This window comes from Takifugu flavidus, unplaced genomic scaffold (assembly GCF_003711565.1).
Source record: "Takifugu flavidus isolate HTHZ2018 unplaced genomic scaffold, ASM371156v2 ctg337, whole genome shotgun sequence".
NCBI lineage: Eukaryota > Metazoa > Chordata > Actinopteri > Tetraodontiformes > Tetraodontidae > Takifugu > Takifugu flavidus.
This window is the reverse complement of record NW_026621964.1, coordinates 1-18,625: the sequence shown is the minus strand read 5'-3', so window position 1 is coordinate 18,625 and position 18,625 is coordinate 1. Positions and strand designations below refer to the sequence as shown.

Genomic DNA, 18,625 nt, shown 5'->3' with positions numbered 1-18,625 from the left:
CTGTAGGCAATTTACATCGTGCTGCCTATTTAAGCAGGTTGCGTCTTGTCAGTGTGTCTGTTGGTCTCGAGGCTGTCTGTTCGTCTTCCTCGACGTGTGCTGGTGTTCTGTGTTTCCTGGAGGGCCGCCCCTGTTCCCTGCGCCCTGAATATTTAAAGGTGAATAACATTTAGTTTGTGAGTGAAAAGCAAGCAAAAAGCCTTTTATGAATAATCTAATAATGTAGCAGGTGGATGGACAATGATGCTCAATGAGCCCCTCTGATGGTGCATTGTGCAAGAGGAATGGTGCCTTTAACCAGAGATCTCGAATAGATGTGAATGACAAATGCAGTCATTTGTCTCTTATGATTTACTATGTGTGCGTGTGTGAGTGCTGATGCATGGAGGAAACAGAGAGCAAAAAGCAGAAGGACAATCAAGTGTCAGAATCTATGGACGATCTTTATTGTTCCTATACAATGAGATTATTGTCTCCACATACAATGAGATGAAAATCAAGTCCTTTCACAGAGTCGACATGTACGATTAGTATATCATTGCAAAGCTTCAGTGAAAACGTTTTCGAGCGCCATTAAAATACATAGGAAGCTACAGTCGGTCTATTTCCCATGAACCATAAACATGTCTCACTCATACAGTATACATCTTTCCTAGTCATTAAAGTCAACTGAATGGTTTTTCTTCTAGGACAGTAAATATGTCTTCTAAAGACTTGTACACACATCGATTAAATTCCTGGTGGCTGCCGTCCAGGTAGCTTGTAGTACTGTAGCTAATGGTGTTATCGTGCAAACAATAGTGAAGACCAAATCCATCAGGCACATCTGGGGCAAAGACTACCATTCTGAAGGATAGGTTGGGGACTGTGCTGGTGGACAAGGTGAAGTGATCTAGGTCATAATCTGTATACAGGCTGTGCAGTTCCTGGTCCTTGGAAAGTGCCAGGTCACGCAGACCATAGAGATGACAGTATAAACCTTGGCCTGTCAGACAGAAAAATAAGTGTATAATGTAAATGACATTGATTGCCCATGAAATTCCTCTTGGAAGATGTTCTGATGTAGCAATGCTACAGGTGTCTTTCTCTCATTAAAGGTTTTAGGGTTTTTTTTCAGACTAATCCCAACTGCTTAAGTTGAGCAGACCAAAAGTGGATTCAAAACTAAAAATAATAAATCAAAATTAAATAATAATACATGTAACTGGTCAGACTGGGCTGGCTCACTCCTGGACTGTTCTCTGGACTCCATTGACGAGGTGGGTGAGAGGAGGATGTTAGCCAAGCTGACATCAATTATGGACACCCCCTCTCACTCCCTACACGAGACTGTGGAGGCCTTAAGCAGCTCCTTCAGCAGCAGACTGTTACACCCAAAAGGGAACGTTACCGCAGGTCATTTATCCCAACTGCCGTCAGATTGTTCAACATGCACAACACTTAATTGTAGAACAAATAACCCAGGGTTCGCAAATTTGCACTAACTAATCATCCTACCTCTGGAATGTCTTATTTGCACATCTTATTTGCACCTTCATTTTTCTTCACACTGTCCGACACTCCTTCTCTACATAATTTTAATTTCTGTATATACTGTACAATGTACATAGCAATGCACATAATATAAGAGTCTTTTTATTTTAATTTTTTTCTTTTAGTACTTTTCTGTATTGTACACCACGGGCTACTGCTGTAACTTGCAATTTCCCCAATGTGGGATCAATAAAGTTTTTTATCCTTATCCTTTATCCTTATGTAAAATAATAGTGGGACTCATTTCAACTGATATTTTGGTGCTCAGAGCAGCCACCCAAGTATAGTTTAGCAACATTTATAATGAAATCATGTTTTATAAAACATATTATTCGACTTGTAAGAAAATGAACTGTGACCTTGTTGTAGCCTTTGGGCAACTTATCTAAGGATTTGTTTAATGTACTAGCAATAACCAGCTGCATAAATAATTTTGCAGGTGTAAGACTTTATTCATATTATTGTTGTTGTTGTCTGCCATAATGTGCAGCTTGCTTGCTGCTTTGGGATGAATGACCAAACAAATTAACATAAATATATTTAACTCTGAATTAGACTAAGGGAAAAGTGCTATATGGTTGTGTTATATTTACACAGTATTATAATTGAAATCACCAAGCAAATCCAAATAAATTAACTGCGACTTGTGTCTGTATCATGATCCTGTCTTTATTGCTTGTTATGTTATTGCGACTTGTTTCCGTAAGTGGATGGGGTTGACCCGTTTTCTGACTCTTGCTTTTGCTGCCTCACCTGTGGCTAATCGGTGTTATTGGGACTCCTCTTAAGCAGCCAACACCAGCCAATCAGTGTAAGATGGCTCTGTCCTTTCCATTGGTAACCTTGCTGTACTTGTTAAATTAACTTTCGTGTTTTCTCTCCACAAACCCCCCACCCTCGAAGAGCACCATTACGCACCTTTGAATCACGATTGCACAGTTTGTAAATATTAATAAACAATCAATTGTTTAACTTTTGGATTTTGTCTTCTGTCTCCAATTTTATTGTTTGCCTTTGAGGGCTTTACAGTCGTGACACCCTCTATTTCCAGCTTTGATCAGGCAAGGGCACAGCAAGGTGTGTGCTGAGGGGCTGCTGCTGTTGGCAGAGATGGCAGTTTGTTACACGACCAGATTTTTTTGCTTTATCATAGCTTTTCATATCATTGAAATTCACTTATACTCTGCAGCAAAAAAAGTCAAGCACATTAAATATGTTCTGGTAATTAAATGAGCTACACAAGCCAAAATGGCTCTGAAATTAGTTGGAAAAGTTCTGTGCAAAAGAGTGTTGATAACCAAAGCATCACTTTTAACCAATCAGCTAAGCTGAATGCCATTCGAGCAGTACAGCCAAGTATGTTTCATGAAAAGTTAGTCCATGCATTTGTTACTTCCATGCTGGACTATTGTAATTCTTTATTATCAGGGTGTCCAAACAACTCTTTAAGAAGCCTCCAGGTGAAATGCTGCAGCTAGAGTTCTGACAGGTATTGACAAAAGAGATCACATAACTCCTGAACTGGCTTCTATTCATTGGCTACTCATACTTTTGATCAAAATCTGTCAATTTAACTCACACATTAAAATAGTCTCGAGAAGTGCCTTTTTTCAACTGAGAAACATCGCAAAGATCAGGAAACTACTGACCCACCATGATGCTGAAAAGTTAGTCCATGCATTTGTTACTTCCAGGCTGGACTATTGTAAGTGTTTATTATCAGGGTGTCCAAACAACTCTTTAAGAAGCCTCCAGGTGATCCAAAATGCTGCAGCTAGAGTTCTGACAGGTATTGACAAAAGAGATCACATAACTCCTGTACTGGCGTCTTTTCATTGGCTGCCCATTAAATTAAAATAAATTAAATTCTATTAAAATTCTTCTTCTGACCTACAAGTTCCACAGAGGCCTATCTCCATCCTACCTGGAGGAGCTAGTGACACCTTATCATCCCAATAGACCGCTCTGTTCTAAGAATGCAGGTTTACTTGTGGTTCCCAGAGTCTTTAAAGGTAGAATGGGGGGCCGTGCATTTAGCCACCAGGCCCCACTGCTGTGGGACCAGCTTTCTGTCCAGGTAGGCTGGGAGGCTGACTCTATTTCTACTTTTATTATCCAGAATCCAGGAACATGATCACCTGACAGGCCTCTGTCACCCTACTGGATCAAGGCTTAGCTTCCTTTCCTTTCCTTTCCTTTCCTTTCCTCTCCTCTCCTCTCCTCTCCTCTCCTCTCCTCTCCTCTCCTCTCCTCTCCTCAATCAATCAATCTTTATTTATATAGCGTCTTTTACAATCAGAATTGTTTCAAGGCGCTTTCCAGAATCCCAGGGCCTAACCCCAGACAAGCAACAGTGGCAAGGAAAAACTCCCCTTTAACAGGAAGAAACCTGGAGCAGGACCAGGCTCATGTAGGGGGATCCTCCTGCTGATGGCCGGCTGGGTAGAGAGAGAGGAGAAGGGGGGGGGAGGACAGGTGAGAGATAAAATAGGTAGGAGAGGAGACGAGAGGGGTACAGGAGAGGAGAGGAAAGGGGTAGAGGAGAGGAGAGGCATAGAGCATAGAAATACATACAAAAATACATTATATTGAATTAAATTGAATTGAATAAGCTGCTAGTTGAGTGGGTCAGCGGGGTCAGAGGTCAGTATACAGCTCTGAAGGCAGCGATACCTGTAAATGGATACGGAAGGGAGGGGGGGGGGAAGCAGAAAAACTACACAGGAAATAGCATTACTAGTCTAATTGATGAGCAGGAGAGGAGAGGAGAGGAGAGGAGAGGAGAGGAGAGGAGAGGAGAGGAGAGGAGGGAAGAGGAAACCATGACCCAGTGGGGTGACAGAGGCCTGTCAGGTGATCATGTTTCTGGACCCCGGCAGCCTTGGCCTATAGCAGCATAGCTAAGATGTTAACCTAATGATTAGACGACCCCCTAAGTATGATAATTTGTCTGTCTATGATAATAACTGGAACTACAGAATTAGTAACAATAAGCTTTTTCAAAGAGGTAGGTTTTAAGCCTAATCTTAAAAGTAGCGATGGAGTCAGCCTCCCGTACCTGGACAGGGAGCTGGTTCCATAGCAGGGGGGCCTGGTAGCTAAATGCTCGGCTCCCCATTCTACCCCTAGAAACTCTGGGGACCACAAGTAGACCAGCATTCTGAGAGTGGAGCGGTCTATTGGGCTGGTAAGGTGTCACTAGCTCCTCCAGGTAGGATGGAGCTAGGCCTCTGAGGACCTTGTAGGTCAAAAGAAGGGTGTTAAAAATTATTCTAAATTTAACGGGCAGCCAATGAAGAGACGCCAGTACAGGAGTCATGTGATCTCTTTTGTCAATACCTGTCAGAACTCTAGCTGCAGCATTTTGGATCACCTGGAGGCTTCTTAAAGAGTTGTTTGGACACCCTGATAATAAAGAATTACAATAGTCCAGCCTGGAAGTAACACATGCATGGACTAACTTTTCAACATCATGGTGGGTCAGTAGTTTTCTAATCCTTGTGATGTTCCTCAGGTGAAAAAAGGCACTTCTAGAGACTAATTTAATGTGTGAGTTGAAGGAGAGATTTTGATCAAAAGTTACTCCAAGATTCCTCACACAGAGACTAGATGTTAATGAGATACCATCTAGAGTGATCATGTGATCTAATCTATCCCTGAGAGGTTCAGGACCAAACACCATGACCTCAGTTTTTCCTGGGTTAAGGAGGAGGACATTTGAAGACATCCAGGACTTTATGTCTTTAAGACAGGTCTGAAGCTTCACTAACTTCTCTGTCTCCTCTGGTTTCATGGATAGATAAAGCTGAGTGTCATCAGCATAACAATGAAAATTTATCCCATGCTGCTGAATAATGTTCCCTAAGGGAAGCATGTACAAGGTGAAAAGGATTGGTTCAAGTACAGAACCTTGAGGAACTCCATGGCTAACCCTACTGTATGATGAGGGAACGCCATGGACATGAGCAAACTGGTATCTATCAGATAAATATGATCTAAACCAGTCTAGTGCTGTCCCTTTAATGCCAATCACATGTTCCAGTCTCTGTAACAGGATGCTGTGATCAACTGTATCAAAAGCAGCACTGAGGTCCAGCAGAACCAGCATAGAGACCAGTCCATGATCTGAAGCTATAAGAAGATCATTAGTAACTTCAAGAAGCGCTGTTTCTGTGCTGTGATGAGCTCTAAAGCCTGACTGAAACATCTCAAACAGGCTGTTTCTCTGCAGGTGCTCCAGTGACTGAGTCACCACAACCTTCTCTAGAATTTTAGAGATAAAAGGAAGGTTGGATATCGGCCTATAGTTTGCTAAGACATCAGGATCCAGTGATGTTTTTTTAAGCAACGGCTTAATCACTGCCACCTTGTAGGACCGGGGTACATAACCTGTCACTAAACAACAATTGATCTGGTCCAGGACAGAACTGCCAATCAATGGTAAAACATCCTTCAACAGGTGTGTTGGGATGGGATCTAAAAGACACGTGGTGGTCTTGGATTTCTGAATTAGCGAAGACGCCTCAGAAAAATATATAGGGCTGAAGGAGTTTAAGGGCTCGTTGGAGAACCTGTATGTTCCCACAGTCAGCACATCTGGTGATGGTCCAGTTGTAGGGATGGCCTGGTTAGCTTTTTGTCTGATAGCTAGAACTTTATCAGTGAAGAATCTCATGAAGTCTCATGAAGAAGGGATATGTGGATCTAAAACACTGTGACTCTTGGTTAATTTGGCCACAGTGCTGAAAAGAAACCTGGGGTTGTTCTTATTTTCCTCAATTAAAGAAGAAAAATAAGCTGTTCTAGCCTTACGGAGGGCCTTTTTGTAAACTAACAGACTGTCTTTCCAGGCTGCATGATAGCTATCTATTTTACAAGAATGCCACTTCCTTTCTAGTCTGCGCGCTTTCTGCTTGAGGGTCCTGATGTGTGAATTATAACGGGGCACACCTCCTCTGATTTACTATTTTCTTTTTCAGGGGGGCAACAGAATCAAGTGTGATTCTCAGTGAGGTTGCTGCACCTTCAGCAATAGAGTCAACCTCAGCAGGGCTAAGATTATAATGACTGATCCCTGGGGAAACACACAGTGGTCCTGGGATTAGCACAGGGATCACTTCCTTAAACTTAGCTACAGCATTATCTGAAAGACATCTGCTCTTGTAAGACTGTGCTCTGAGCATAGAAGAATCCTTAATCATAAATGTAAAAGTGATCAAAGAATGATCTGACAGGAGTAGGTTCTGAAGGAACACTGACACATGTTCTACCTCAACACCATAAGTCAGAACTAGATCTAGGGTGTGGTTGAAGCTATGAGTTGGTTGGTTTATGGTTGCGATGAGCAACACAGGAGCTCCCCAAGGAACTGTGCTCTCCCCCTTTCTGTTCACCACCTACACAGCTGACTTCCAGTACCACTCTGAGACATGTCATCTCCAGAAGTACTCGGATGACACAGTCATAGTCGGGTGTGTGGAGAATGGACAGGAGGATGAATACAGGGACCTTGTGGAGAGTTTTGTTAGGTGGAGCAGGGAGAACCTTCTGCAGCTCAACGTGACCAAGACGAAGGAGATGGTGGTGGATTTCAGAAAAAGCAAGTCCCCACCCTCCCCAGTCTGCATTAGTGGGAAAGAAGTGGAACTAGTCCCATCTTACAGGTTCCTGGGTGTTCAGCTGGACAATAAACTGGAGTGGTCCAAAAACACCGATGCTGTTTACAAGAAGGCCATGAGCAGACTCTATTTCCTCAGGAGACTCAGGTCCTTCAGTGTTTGCAGCAGGATGCTCCACATGTTCTACCAGTCTGTCCTGGCTAGTACCATCTTCTTTGCTGTGGTGTGCTGGGGTGCAGGCATTAAAGCAAAGGATGCCAACAGACTCAACAAACTCATTAAAAAGGCAGGGTCTGTTGTTGGATTTAAACTTGCAAACTTGGACGAGGTGGTGAGGGACAGGATGGTGTTGAAATTGCGGACAATCATGGACAATCCCTCCCACCCACTCCATAACACAGTGGACAAACTGAGAAGCAGCTTCAGCAACAGACTCCTGCAGCCTCGCTGCTCTAAGGAACGGTACAGGAAGTCATTCCTGCCGTCCGCCATTAAATTCTATAATTCACCCAAACCAACTCAACGATAATTGTGTAATGTTTATGTTGTAATTTTATTTCTATATTATTCTATATTGATGTATATATGCTTATAATGCTTATAATATGTATATATATATATATATTATATATATATATATATATATATATATATATATATATATGCTTATAATATATGCTGTATATATGCTTATGACGTTCTAATCTTATTTGTATTTATTTATTCTGTTTCTATACTTTGTATAGGTTGCTACTACAATTCAATTTTCCTACGGGGATGAATAAAATACATCTTAATCTTAGATAGACAGATGGACGGACGGACGGACAGACGGACAGACAGAGATAGTCTCCTCTCCGAGTAGATCAGCGATGATGTTATTTCCTGTGTAGTTTCTCTGCTTCCCCGTATACATCTACAGGTATAGCCGCCTTTACAGATGTATGCTAGCCTGCTGACCTCCGACCCTGCTGACCCACTCAACTCTACCGGCAGTTTATTATAATAATTAATGTAATTAATGTATTTCTATGTTCTGTACCTATTCTCTCTTCTAACTGTCCTCCTCCTTCTCCTCTCTCTCTACCCAGCCGGCCATCAGCAGGAGGGTCCCCCTACATGAGCCTGGTCCTGCTCAAGGTTTCTTCCTGTTACAGGGGAGTTTTTCATTGCCACTGTTGCTCATTGGGGGGTCAGGCCCTGGGATTCTGTAAACAATTTTGACTGTAACAGACGCTGATAAATAAAGATTTATTGATTGATTGATCAGAAAATCTCCAGATGGCTTATCTAAAACCCAAAGCAACAGTGCAAATAGCAAATTGGCCAAGGCAGGGACAAAGTATGCAACTGTGTACAACTTATCTTGTAAAACATATAAAGACATGTGACTGGGTTATATGTGCAAAGAAGCCAAAATTTTTGATGCAGACTTATGCTGCACAACCTATACTGGATAATTGCACTTATTAGGCTGTCAGCATTTATCCCCCTGATTGTTCGCACTGACTAAGAGAATTATTGGGTCGTCACCATCACATTCCATTCCCTGCTAGACTTGCTGACCTCTGAGTTGATCTAATTGTGTAAAATGAGTTAAACAAATACTGGAAAAGAAGTGTTCCCATGGAATTAAGAATATATGTAAGATATTAAACTCTCCCCTTTCTTTGCATTTATGGTGTCACAAATTATAGCTACAAAAATGTTAAACTCACCCATAGATGCTTCTTTGACAAGCTGCCTGTGGTACCTGGAGCACTGGTAGAGCATGGCCTTTAGTTGTTGTACGCTGTGTTGGTCTCGCTGACAAACGAAGGCATTAGAACATTGTTTTGTGTAGGTGGTGGCTGATGGAATAATCTCTAAACGACCATGCTTGAATCTCGCCATACTGCATGACTCAGACGTAGGAACAGTTTGTCCACGCATCCTCAGGAAGCCCATTTGAAAAGCAAGCTGGGCTATACTGTCTGGGCTCAAGTTATTTTTCTTCATTGTTTCCGTCCCACCTTTCCCAAAGATCATAAAATCAATACTGAGTTGTGACACATGTAAATCAAAGTTGTCATTGGCTTTCTTGATGCCGTTCTTCAGCACACTGTCCAGGTTAAACTGTAACTGATGCACAGCAGAAGCTGAATCCACGGCAGCAGCAACAGAGCCTGGGTGCACCTGCGGCTGCTCTGTTGAGTCTTTGTAGATTTTTCCCAAAATATCAGTCATGGTCATGCCATCACCCCAGGAGTGCTCCATGCAAATGCCAGCTTCACCAGATTTTGAAACTTGGAGACTGAAAGACTTATCAAGCCACCTATTGCAGCCATTAGCCAGCAGCAAACTATGTAACATGTCATCACCCTTCTTCATACTTGCATCATCCAGACAGAGACAGCAAACAGCGCTGTCCACAAGCCTTAAATTGTCTGTATTTCCACAATTTACCAGTTTGTCCCTCAGTTCGGCCCACACGTCTCGGTTCTCACTGGTTAAGATTCCAATAGGAAAGGCAGGTGCTGGTGTCAGGTCAGTCAAAATGTAGTTCAAGTGGGCCTGGATCTCTGTAGGCTTCAACAAGTTTCCATCCCTGTCTACAACATCAAAAACATACATGTTGCCATTTCTCATAACAAGAACATGGCGGCTTTCTCATTAGTAAAGAGCTCATCTCGGCCCTGTCCTGGAATTCGAGTTGTATTAAAGACACGATGGTACTGAGACATGTCCAGTGGGTAGGCGTCAACCATCTGAGCTCCATAAGGCTGGAAGTGTAAAACATTTGGCTCCAGTAGTCCAGCTCGCAGTGTTTTCATGTAGCGCAAAGTTGAGCAGAGCAGATTGGTGGCCCGCAGCAACTGTTGATTATACTCTGTCTTTGGGTCTGGTCGAAGCAGCACAAAAATATTGAAGTGCAGTAAAGATTTGCGATTTTTAAGATAAATGTCTAACCAGGGTCCTGAAAGAAAGTTATTCATCCATCAGTACATATAAATTGTTTCTGTTTTGTAATGATAAGAATGTTAAAATCACCTGAAATGTAGCTTGTGTGTTTGTTGATTTTATCCTTAGCTACCAGTTCCTTGTGTAGTTCTCTGCCGACACCATTCAGGAAGTCTTGGGCAATTTTCTCTGTGGTTCTCAGATCACAAGATGATAAACATTGTTACCAATAATATAATACAGTTATGGTGACAGTATTTTGATTTACTTCATTAAAACTTTGAAATTTCCATTTCCGCTGTTCAAACAAATGCATATGCATGCTGTATACACGTTCACTCCATCAAAGAAATAGTGATAACACATTGCTAGAATGTTAAAGAAGATGTTAGATGTTCTCCTTCAAAATGAAATTACACTTATTGCAGATTGGATAGTCAAAAACAATTTAGGTTTAAATGTATCGAAAACCAAATATGAATTTTGCACTCAGGCAAGATTTAAATTTATGCATCTCTTTAACTGGCAGCTGTGTTGGCCAGGTTAATGAGGTTAAACTCCTTGGGGTTCACAATGACAGTAAGTTATCATGGTAAAAACATGACAGTAAAATTGTAGGAAAAATGGGAAGGAATGATAAGATAATGCTCCTCCTTCCTTAGACCCAACACCACCTTGCAGGTTATCCAAGCTCTTTTCACACTCTGTTTGGCTGTCTGGTCATAAAGAGCTGCAGTTAGTTCAAAATAGAGCAGCACGTCTTGTCCTTCGGTGTTCAATGACGAAAAACATGGACAAAATGCATGCTGATCTTGCCTGGCTTAATGCTGGAGACAGATAAATAAGATAATAAGATAATTTAACACAAAATAAGATGAAAAAATAAACAAATTAAGAATTAATAAGAAAATAAAGCAATCAGCAATAAATAAATAAATAATAATACAGCAGATATAGAAAAGTGAAGAAACCACATATAGTTGCTGCTGACCAGAGAAATTTAATTATTATTATTCACATTCAAATGTCTGTATTAACAGTTCTTTAACCTCTAACTTTCTGAACAAGAATGGATCATTGAACATGAGCTGTTCTGAACATGGCTTCTCTTGCCTACTTCTTGCTGCTAGAGACCTGACAGCGCTTCCTCTCACATAGCCGAGCCACATTTGGCTTGAGGGATGAAACAGTTGAGACCCTCAATAGGGCTTGAAGATGCTCATCAGTCAGTCTAGACTTGTACTTATTGAAGTTCAAGGTGGAGAAGAGCTTTTCGCACAAGTATGTGCTCCCAAAAAGGCACATGGTCCGCTTGAACATCCGGGAAAGCTCAGGGAAGCTGGGGGTCAATTCTCTCAAAAATGGCCAAGCTTGTCTGCTTTTCCACTAACCTCCCTGAACTTGGCTTTAAGTTCAGAGTTGCACTGAAGTTGCACACTCCATTTGAGCACAGGAGGGGCATCTTGCACATCAAAAGAGAAGGGGTCCGCAAAAATTTGAAATCTGGCTCTGTGCGTCTTGAAGTCTGCGAATCTGTGTTCAAATTCCTCCTGCAGCTTCAAAATTACATCAACATACTTCTGATCACTGAATGGTGTTGAAATGGAATTTTATTGTGAAATGTAAATTGAGTGCAAAAGGAAGGGTTGAAATGGAAATTTAGGAGAGCAGATGAGGTCCGTTTGCCACCTCATGCATTTGCAAGAAACAAAGGTTCAAAGGAGACCAGCGTCAAACGACTGAGGGGGGGGGCATTCTCAGTCATTCAACTTCTTGCGCCAGCCGGAACACCTGCTGTGAAGGCACCAAACACCTGCGGTGCATGCAGCGCGCACCTACTGTGTTGACGTCCTGTGTCCTGTGCATGCAGCACACACATGCTGTGAAGACGTCCTATTTCCGCGCCTCAGAGGCGGGCCTTCGGCTATATAAGATCAGAACTGTGAACACTTAGTAGAGATCTCTCCGCATGCTTCCGTGTATGTATCCTGACTGACTGACTGGAATAAAACCATCTCCTACGCAGTAACTTAGATTCATAGTTTACTTCTCAAAACGGCTAAAAATCCCGCAACAGTGTGCCTGCGTCCATGAGTGCATTGCATGCTGGGAAATGGCAAAGGTTTGCCTGAGAGACCTGGGCTTTCCATAACAAAGGTTTTGTGGTGAATGCTCTGGCGTTATCATAGGCAGCACTGACAAGTTGCCCCTGGCCTTGTAAATTCTTGTTCAGTACATTAAGTTCATGTGTTATGTCAACAAGAAAAGCTAACTCCATGAGCAGTTTGGGATCACTCATCACAGGAACAGCCACCCCATCCTTCTCCATGAAGGCTTTCACTTCTTCTCTCAACTCAAAAAATCTCTTCAGCATGTTTCCCCTGCTGAGCTAACGTCCCTCAGTGAAGTAGAGCACATCTCCATATTCTGATTCCATATCCTCTAAAAAAGTACGGAACCTTCTGCGCTTTAAACCCCTGGATTTGATGTGGTTGATGCATTTCACAATGACAGACATCACATTATCAAACTTCAGGCATCTGCTGCAAAGGGCCTGCTGATGGATAATGTAGTGCAGAGCAATGGCTTCTTCCACACACCCTCCTCTTCCAGTTTTTTTTAACAAGTGCCACCAGTCCATTTTTTCTCCCTGTCATTGATGGCGCTCCATCGGTTGTTATTCCAACAAACCTCTTCCATTGCAAACCGGCATTCTGAATGGCATTACACAGCTGGTGAAATATCTCCTGAGCTGTGGTCTGGCCATGCATTGGAATTACTATGAGCAACTCCTCCATAACTTCAAAATTGTCTTCAACACCACGGACATATATTGCGAGCTGGGCGGTTTCGGTGATGTCTGTGGTATCATCAAGAGCAACTGAGTATACACTGAAACATTTTGCTTTCTCACAAAGTTGATCATAAATATCACTTGACAGGTCAGAAATGCTCTCTGCCATGGTGTTGGCAGAAAGGCTGATGTTGCTAAACTGATCTTTCTTTTCTGGACAGACAATACCTGCAGCTTCTAATATGCACTTTTTTGACAAATTCACCCTCCGTGAATGGCTTTCCTGCTTTAGCAATCATCTCACTAACCACATAGCTAGCTTCGACTGCTGCCGTACTCTCTTTGGTTGCTTTCTTAAAGAAATCTTGTTGCCTCAATAGACGTGTTTTAAGATTGGCAACCCGGTTGGCTCTCTCATCTCCCTGGTATTTTGCATACTCCTCAGCATGCCTAGTTGTGAAATGACGTTTCAAATTGTATTCCTTGTGCACTGCAACTTTCTCTCTGCAAATAAGACACGTCGGGGTGCCCCTGTGCTCAACAAAGAAATATTATATTTCCCACTTTTCCTGAAATTGTCTGTGTTCATGACCAACCTTTTTCTTCACTGCAGTCTTTGAAAAAGACATGTTCGGGGCTGTGTAATATATAATCACCCTCGGTGTCGCTGTCACGTTGAAGTTTCGTGTTGAAGTTTCGTGACGCACGGAGAACCTAATTTCCGCAATGTGCGTCAACGCCCAATGTTGCGAGTCCACAACAAACTGCTCCAATTCAAAATGCAGCAGAAAAAGTGAGTTTTTAAACAATATCACACTCAAGGTTGCGCCGTGATACTGAACATCAGCACTAGTGTGATTCATAGACTGTTATTCTATCGTAGGCACGAGGCTGCAGATAATCAGCCCGTTATACCGATATTCAGTATAACAGCACGACCTCGAGAGTGATATTGCTTTTATACAACAGTTACATTAGCGCATTTTATTAATTAACAGTAACAAGCAACAAAAGATTATGATTTGTTTGTTTATTTAACCATTAATTTGGCTCCGCCGAGACAAATAGTTCCACAACTGGAAGGGAGACGAGGCTGTTGCCAGGCAGCACGTAAACATTTCAAGCGAGCGCCCCGTTTCCACCGAGCTCCAGTGCAAGTTGTCACTAAAGGAGCCACTGTCCTGATTAGTACCGGAGCAACAGGACCAGCGTGAAGTTATACAGAGACGTTGTCGATACCATATTACGTTTGTTTACCTGCTATGTGATCGACACAGGTCGGACCGGTTTTTAACTTTCAGGTCCGTTTGTAACTGTAACAGGCAGCAGAGGCGGGAGCAGCTCCTGGTCGGGGGAGTGTGGCTCTGACTGAGCTCCTGTCTCTACTTACTGAAGCGCCTGAACAGCGGAGTAAAAAAAAAAAGTCTCAGTGCTGTTATGCTCAATATGAGCACTCATGGGACGTCTCTTGTCCAATCAGATTGCTTGGTTGGAACTAACTGTTGTGTAATTCACAATCACTGATTGATTGTTGAGAAATGCTTCTCTGCTTGTATCGAGCCCGGTCGATGTCCCGCCCCCGAGAGCCATATACTCCACCGTGATTGGTAGGTTCATTCAGCTCTGCATACAACACTGTTAAGCGACATTCATATCAAACTCGCGGGCCGCACCAACATTAAACTTTATTATTACGGCGGGGGCCGCAAACTATCGTCCGCGAGCCTGAGACCACTGCTCTACAGCAACAAGAGATTGAGTAAATTGCATAACAACGTTTCTGATTTTGTTTATGTGTTTTCTCTGATACAACAGAGTTGGGGCCCCAAATTTTATGAGGGTAACCTAACAATATTTCCATTTGTTAATGATTTGGTTGTTAAATAGTACGAGCTAAAGGCTATACAAGAAGGACAACCAGGAAAGAAACGTTTCAGTTTATGGACTTTTTAAAAAAAAAGAACACAGAAAGCCTCCAGCCACACCTGTACTGGTGGCACAGCTGAAAGGACGGGAAATGTGAGCCTATTTGAAATTCTTTTTCATGGGAGCAAAACAGAGCATGAATGAATAAAGTTATTGCTTCATACTGGCTGTCACTTGGAAAAATGTTTGAGACTTTCTGAACTTTGACAAAGCATCTGACATTCCCTTGCTGTGGTGTTTGTGGATGAACATTCAGCTTTCAAATTCTGCACTTTCTCTTTATAATTTTTGTACATGTTGTAAAAATCGAAATACCATTTACTATTTATATTATAGTATGCTATGCAGTTCTAGTTTGATGCTAGCTTTATTTTCCAGCCTTGTCGTTATGACCTGTACAATGTAAATAAAGTGAACTTTAATATTTTGAAAGCGGCCATACCTGTCTAAAATATACATTATTTCTTGTATATGCACACTATTAAAGTTTGAGAGTTCTTATTACCCAGGCCAATCTAAACTACTGAATGAATTTAGGGGTTTTGTAAAATTGCTGAAAAGAACAAATCATCTTATAGTAATTGAAGGTTACAGATATGAAAAAATAAATCCATGTGCCATGAGTGTATATGCAATTTCAAAAAATATTGAAATATCAGTGTGGGAATTTACCTGAACTGGTGATCACTCAACAAAGGCCTCTTGGCAGCTAAAAACCTCCTCATAGTGTCCTCAAGATTTGGTATAGGAAGCCTGTTGTTGAAAAGATTTTTGCATTTTCTTGTGGCCATCATATGTTAAGCAATATCACTGAAACACTGCAAGTTAACAACAGCAAGTGACAGAGTTGTGTTTGAAAGAACATTTCTGTGAAAAGAGAAAAATAAAGAACAATTTGCAACAGTGTTCGTTCCCATTATTATAATTATTATTTTAATTTTGCAAAATAACTAAAGATGAAGAAAATATGTATGACACGTTTTAACTCCTTACCTGGGTAAACTCTTCTGGTAATGCATTGTTGGCACAAGACTTTGTTGCAAATAGTCACCTGAAGATGGCTTTTTGCTGCTGTAGTTTATTCTACGGATATCCAGAGCAGAGATTCTTAAATTCAATTTTGCAGGCTTCCCCAGTAATGCTGTGTACCGCACAGAGAGTAGATTGGCCATCATGCCGAAAATAACGTTTCCAATTAGATTTTTTCAATTTTGCCTTTAAGATATGTCTCCGTGGAAATGGTTTTCTTTTACACAACAAACAGACTTTAGTGTTCTGTGCAGACAAAACTCTCCCAGTGTGACTGTCTAAACAGACGAATATGCAGATGTTGGAACTGGTAAAACTACTTTGCTGCTAAAAACAAGAGGGTTTAACCACAGTTAATGTTTCAATAGAAGTTATGAGCTAGTATCCATAATCCATCAAGAGAAAACTTTGTTGTGTAGCTACACATTGTGTTAGTGTTGTGTCAGTTAATGTTATTAATAGGCTAAAGAATGATATTCTGTGGCAGAATGATTGTACAAAAGAGGAAATTAATTAAGTGAGGCAAGAAGTCAAGTGGAAGCTCAATAATCTTGCAATACCAGTGCAGAGTCTGTCATACCGTATTGATGAGGTCCTGGATGGAAAAGGTGGAGGGAAGGATCGAGGAGGCAACTAAGACACTCTGCACATATTTCAACCAACAAAGATTCGTGCAGAAAAAATTAACCCAATTAGAATCCTGATCGAGAAAAAACAACATTCATCTATGGAGCGGCAGAGGGGGAATAGGGAAAGTGAGTTGCTAACATCAAGGCATTGACCTGAAAACACAGCGGGCTCATTGGACCCGTGTCCTGATGCATCCTGACCAATTGTTGTAATCTACTTGGTCTTTACCACCCTCAGGAGAAGGAGACCAACATGGCCCAGAGAGAGAGGAAAAAATGCAGGTGTTCCATAGAAGACACACTGAGGAATCGTGAATGCAGACTTAAACTTCATGGTATGAAACCCCGAGACTCTGGTGTGAATGGGTATTTTCTTTCTAAGAAGCTGCAGCTAACTGTCCCAGAAAGCATGCTAACAAAAGCAGCTGCACTTCCTCACTACAGTCTCTCACCATTGCAGTCCTGGATTTCCTGTAAAATCATTATGGACCATGAACTTTTAAGTGACTTTTACAGGGACTTCCTGACAAGCTTGGTAGGCTACCAAGAGGTGTCCATTGAGGCGAATGCGGTTGTGTCTCGTGTTTCTGTGCTGGCTGGTGTTTGGTTTTACCTTACCTCACTGTTTTTGGTCTGAAGTGCAGTGGGATAGAGGTTGTTTATGATTGGCTAACATTTTTTTCACACTCGCTCATCATTTGCAATAGCCCATTGAGCCCATTGTAGTGAGCACAGGTAGGGCGTGGCCCCTGTCACACTCTGTTGAAATGGTGTTAAGGTGGCTTTAACATGTTGTGTTGACGAGTTCAGTTCTGATCGGTTGTCCAGTTCTCGCGATTCCTGAGTATCTGAACCCATTGTAGTGAGCACAGGTAGGGCGTGGCCCCTCATCATGTCACACTCTGCTGAAATGGTGTTAAGTTGGCTTTAACATACATAAATCAAATCTAATCAACCTTTATTTAGGTATCATCTGTTAAAATAAAAGTTGTTTCTAGGCATTTTACAGAATCCCAGGGCCTGACCCCCAACAAGCAACAGTAGAAAGAAAAAACTTCCCTTTAACAGGAAGAAACCTTGAGCAGGACCGGATCATGTAGAGCAGGGGTCACCAACCTTTTTGAAACCAAGAGCTACGTCATGGGTACCAAGTCGTGTGAAGGGCTACAGCTTGACACACTCCTCTAAAATAACAAATAGTGTGTCTGTGTGTGTGTATCAATAACTTAGAGTGGGTAACAGAAAAGATCAATATTCAACACTTTCTTATTATTAATCTCAGAAATTGTTCAGATGATCACTTCTACATTTGATCAGAATAAAATGTCGAGTTTTCACCAGACCCTTTCAACCATAAGAAACTGTAGTATCTGACCCGTTCTATGCAGGCTTTACGTCTGTAAGGCCGCAATGTGTTTAGCAGCCAGCCTAAGCACCATATTAGGACATGCTCCACATGTGTGTCCTGTGTCTTCTTCCTTTATGTAAAAGGAGCTGCTAAAAGATGACACTGGAGCCTGTGGGCCCCTGGTTGTTCTCCATATGAGGATGTATAGCATGAAGCATCTTCACCATTCCCTTTTTTGGTAATAACTGAACGCTATACCATTGGGTTGGCCATATTGTATATCGTGAGGTCATCAGAAAAGAATGTGTTTACTTGACTGTATAAGAAGGAGGTATCGATGTAGACACCTCGGAGTTCTTCACCATCGGGACCGCGAAACCTCCCTCGGGCATGCTGCAGCGTCCGATTGATACCTGACTGTTCTCTCCAATAAACATCTTTGATAACCAAGTCGGTGTCTGCGAAGATTCCTTCCTCATCATCACACATCTCGGCTACCACCAGGAGAAGATTCACAACAAAATTAAACCATTTTAACAATTCATAAACTATGTTTAACCATGTTTTAAAAAGTTATGCAACATTTAAAAAAAAATTAACTTTCATATTGAATAAATCTTAACTGAACAAATCTACTGCAATTCTGCTCAAAATCTGTTCCATTTTATCAACACACTTTTTAACTCCTGGGCCTTCTCTTACTGTAGAATGCTTCCCGGTGGGTAGTTAGAATAAGCATTGTAGCTTTCATGACGCGTAGTGAAGCGTCGCGCAACATTGTGCTGCTTCACCGTCATCACAGTCGCCC

General features: G+C 41.8%; 1 protein-coding gene across 1 annotated transcript; it reads right to left on the bottom strand.

The window, feature by feature from the left end:
• Positions 1–422: 422 nt before the first annotated feature.
• Positions 423–16,095, bottom strand: LOC130520289 (carnitine O-palmitoyltransferase 2, mitochondrial-like). The gene is given in 6 exon segments (XM_057024005.1): positions 423–985; positions 8,870–9,796; positions 9,799–10,107; positions 10,182–10,288; positions 15,484–15,564; positions 15,805–16,095. Coding segments are annotated over 6 exon segments (1,926 nt in total). The 5' UTR covers positions 15,987–16,095; the 3' UTR covers positions 423–665.
• Between the last annotated feature and the right edge of the window lie 2,530 nt (positions 16,096–18,625).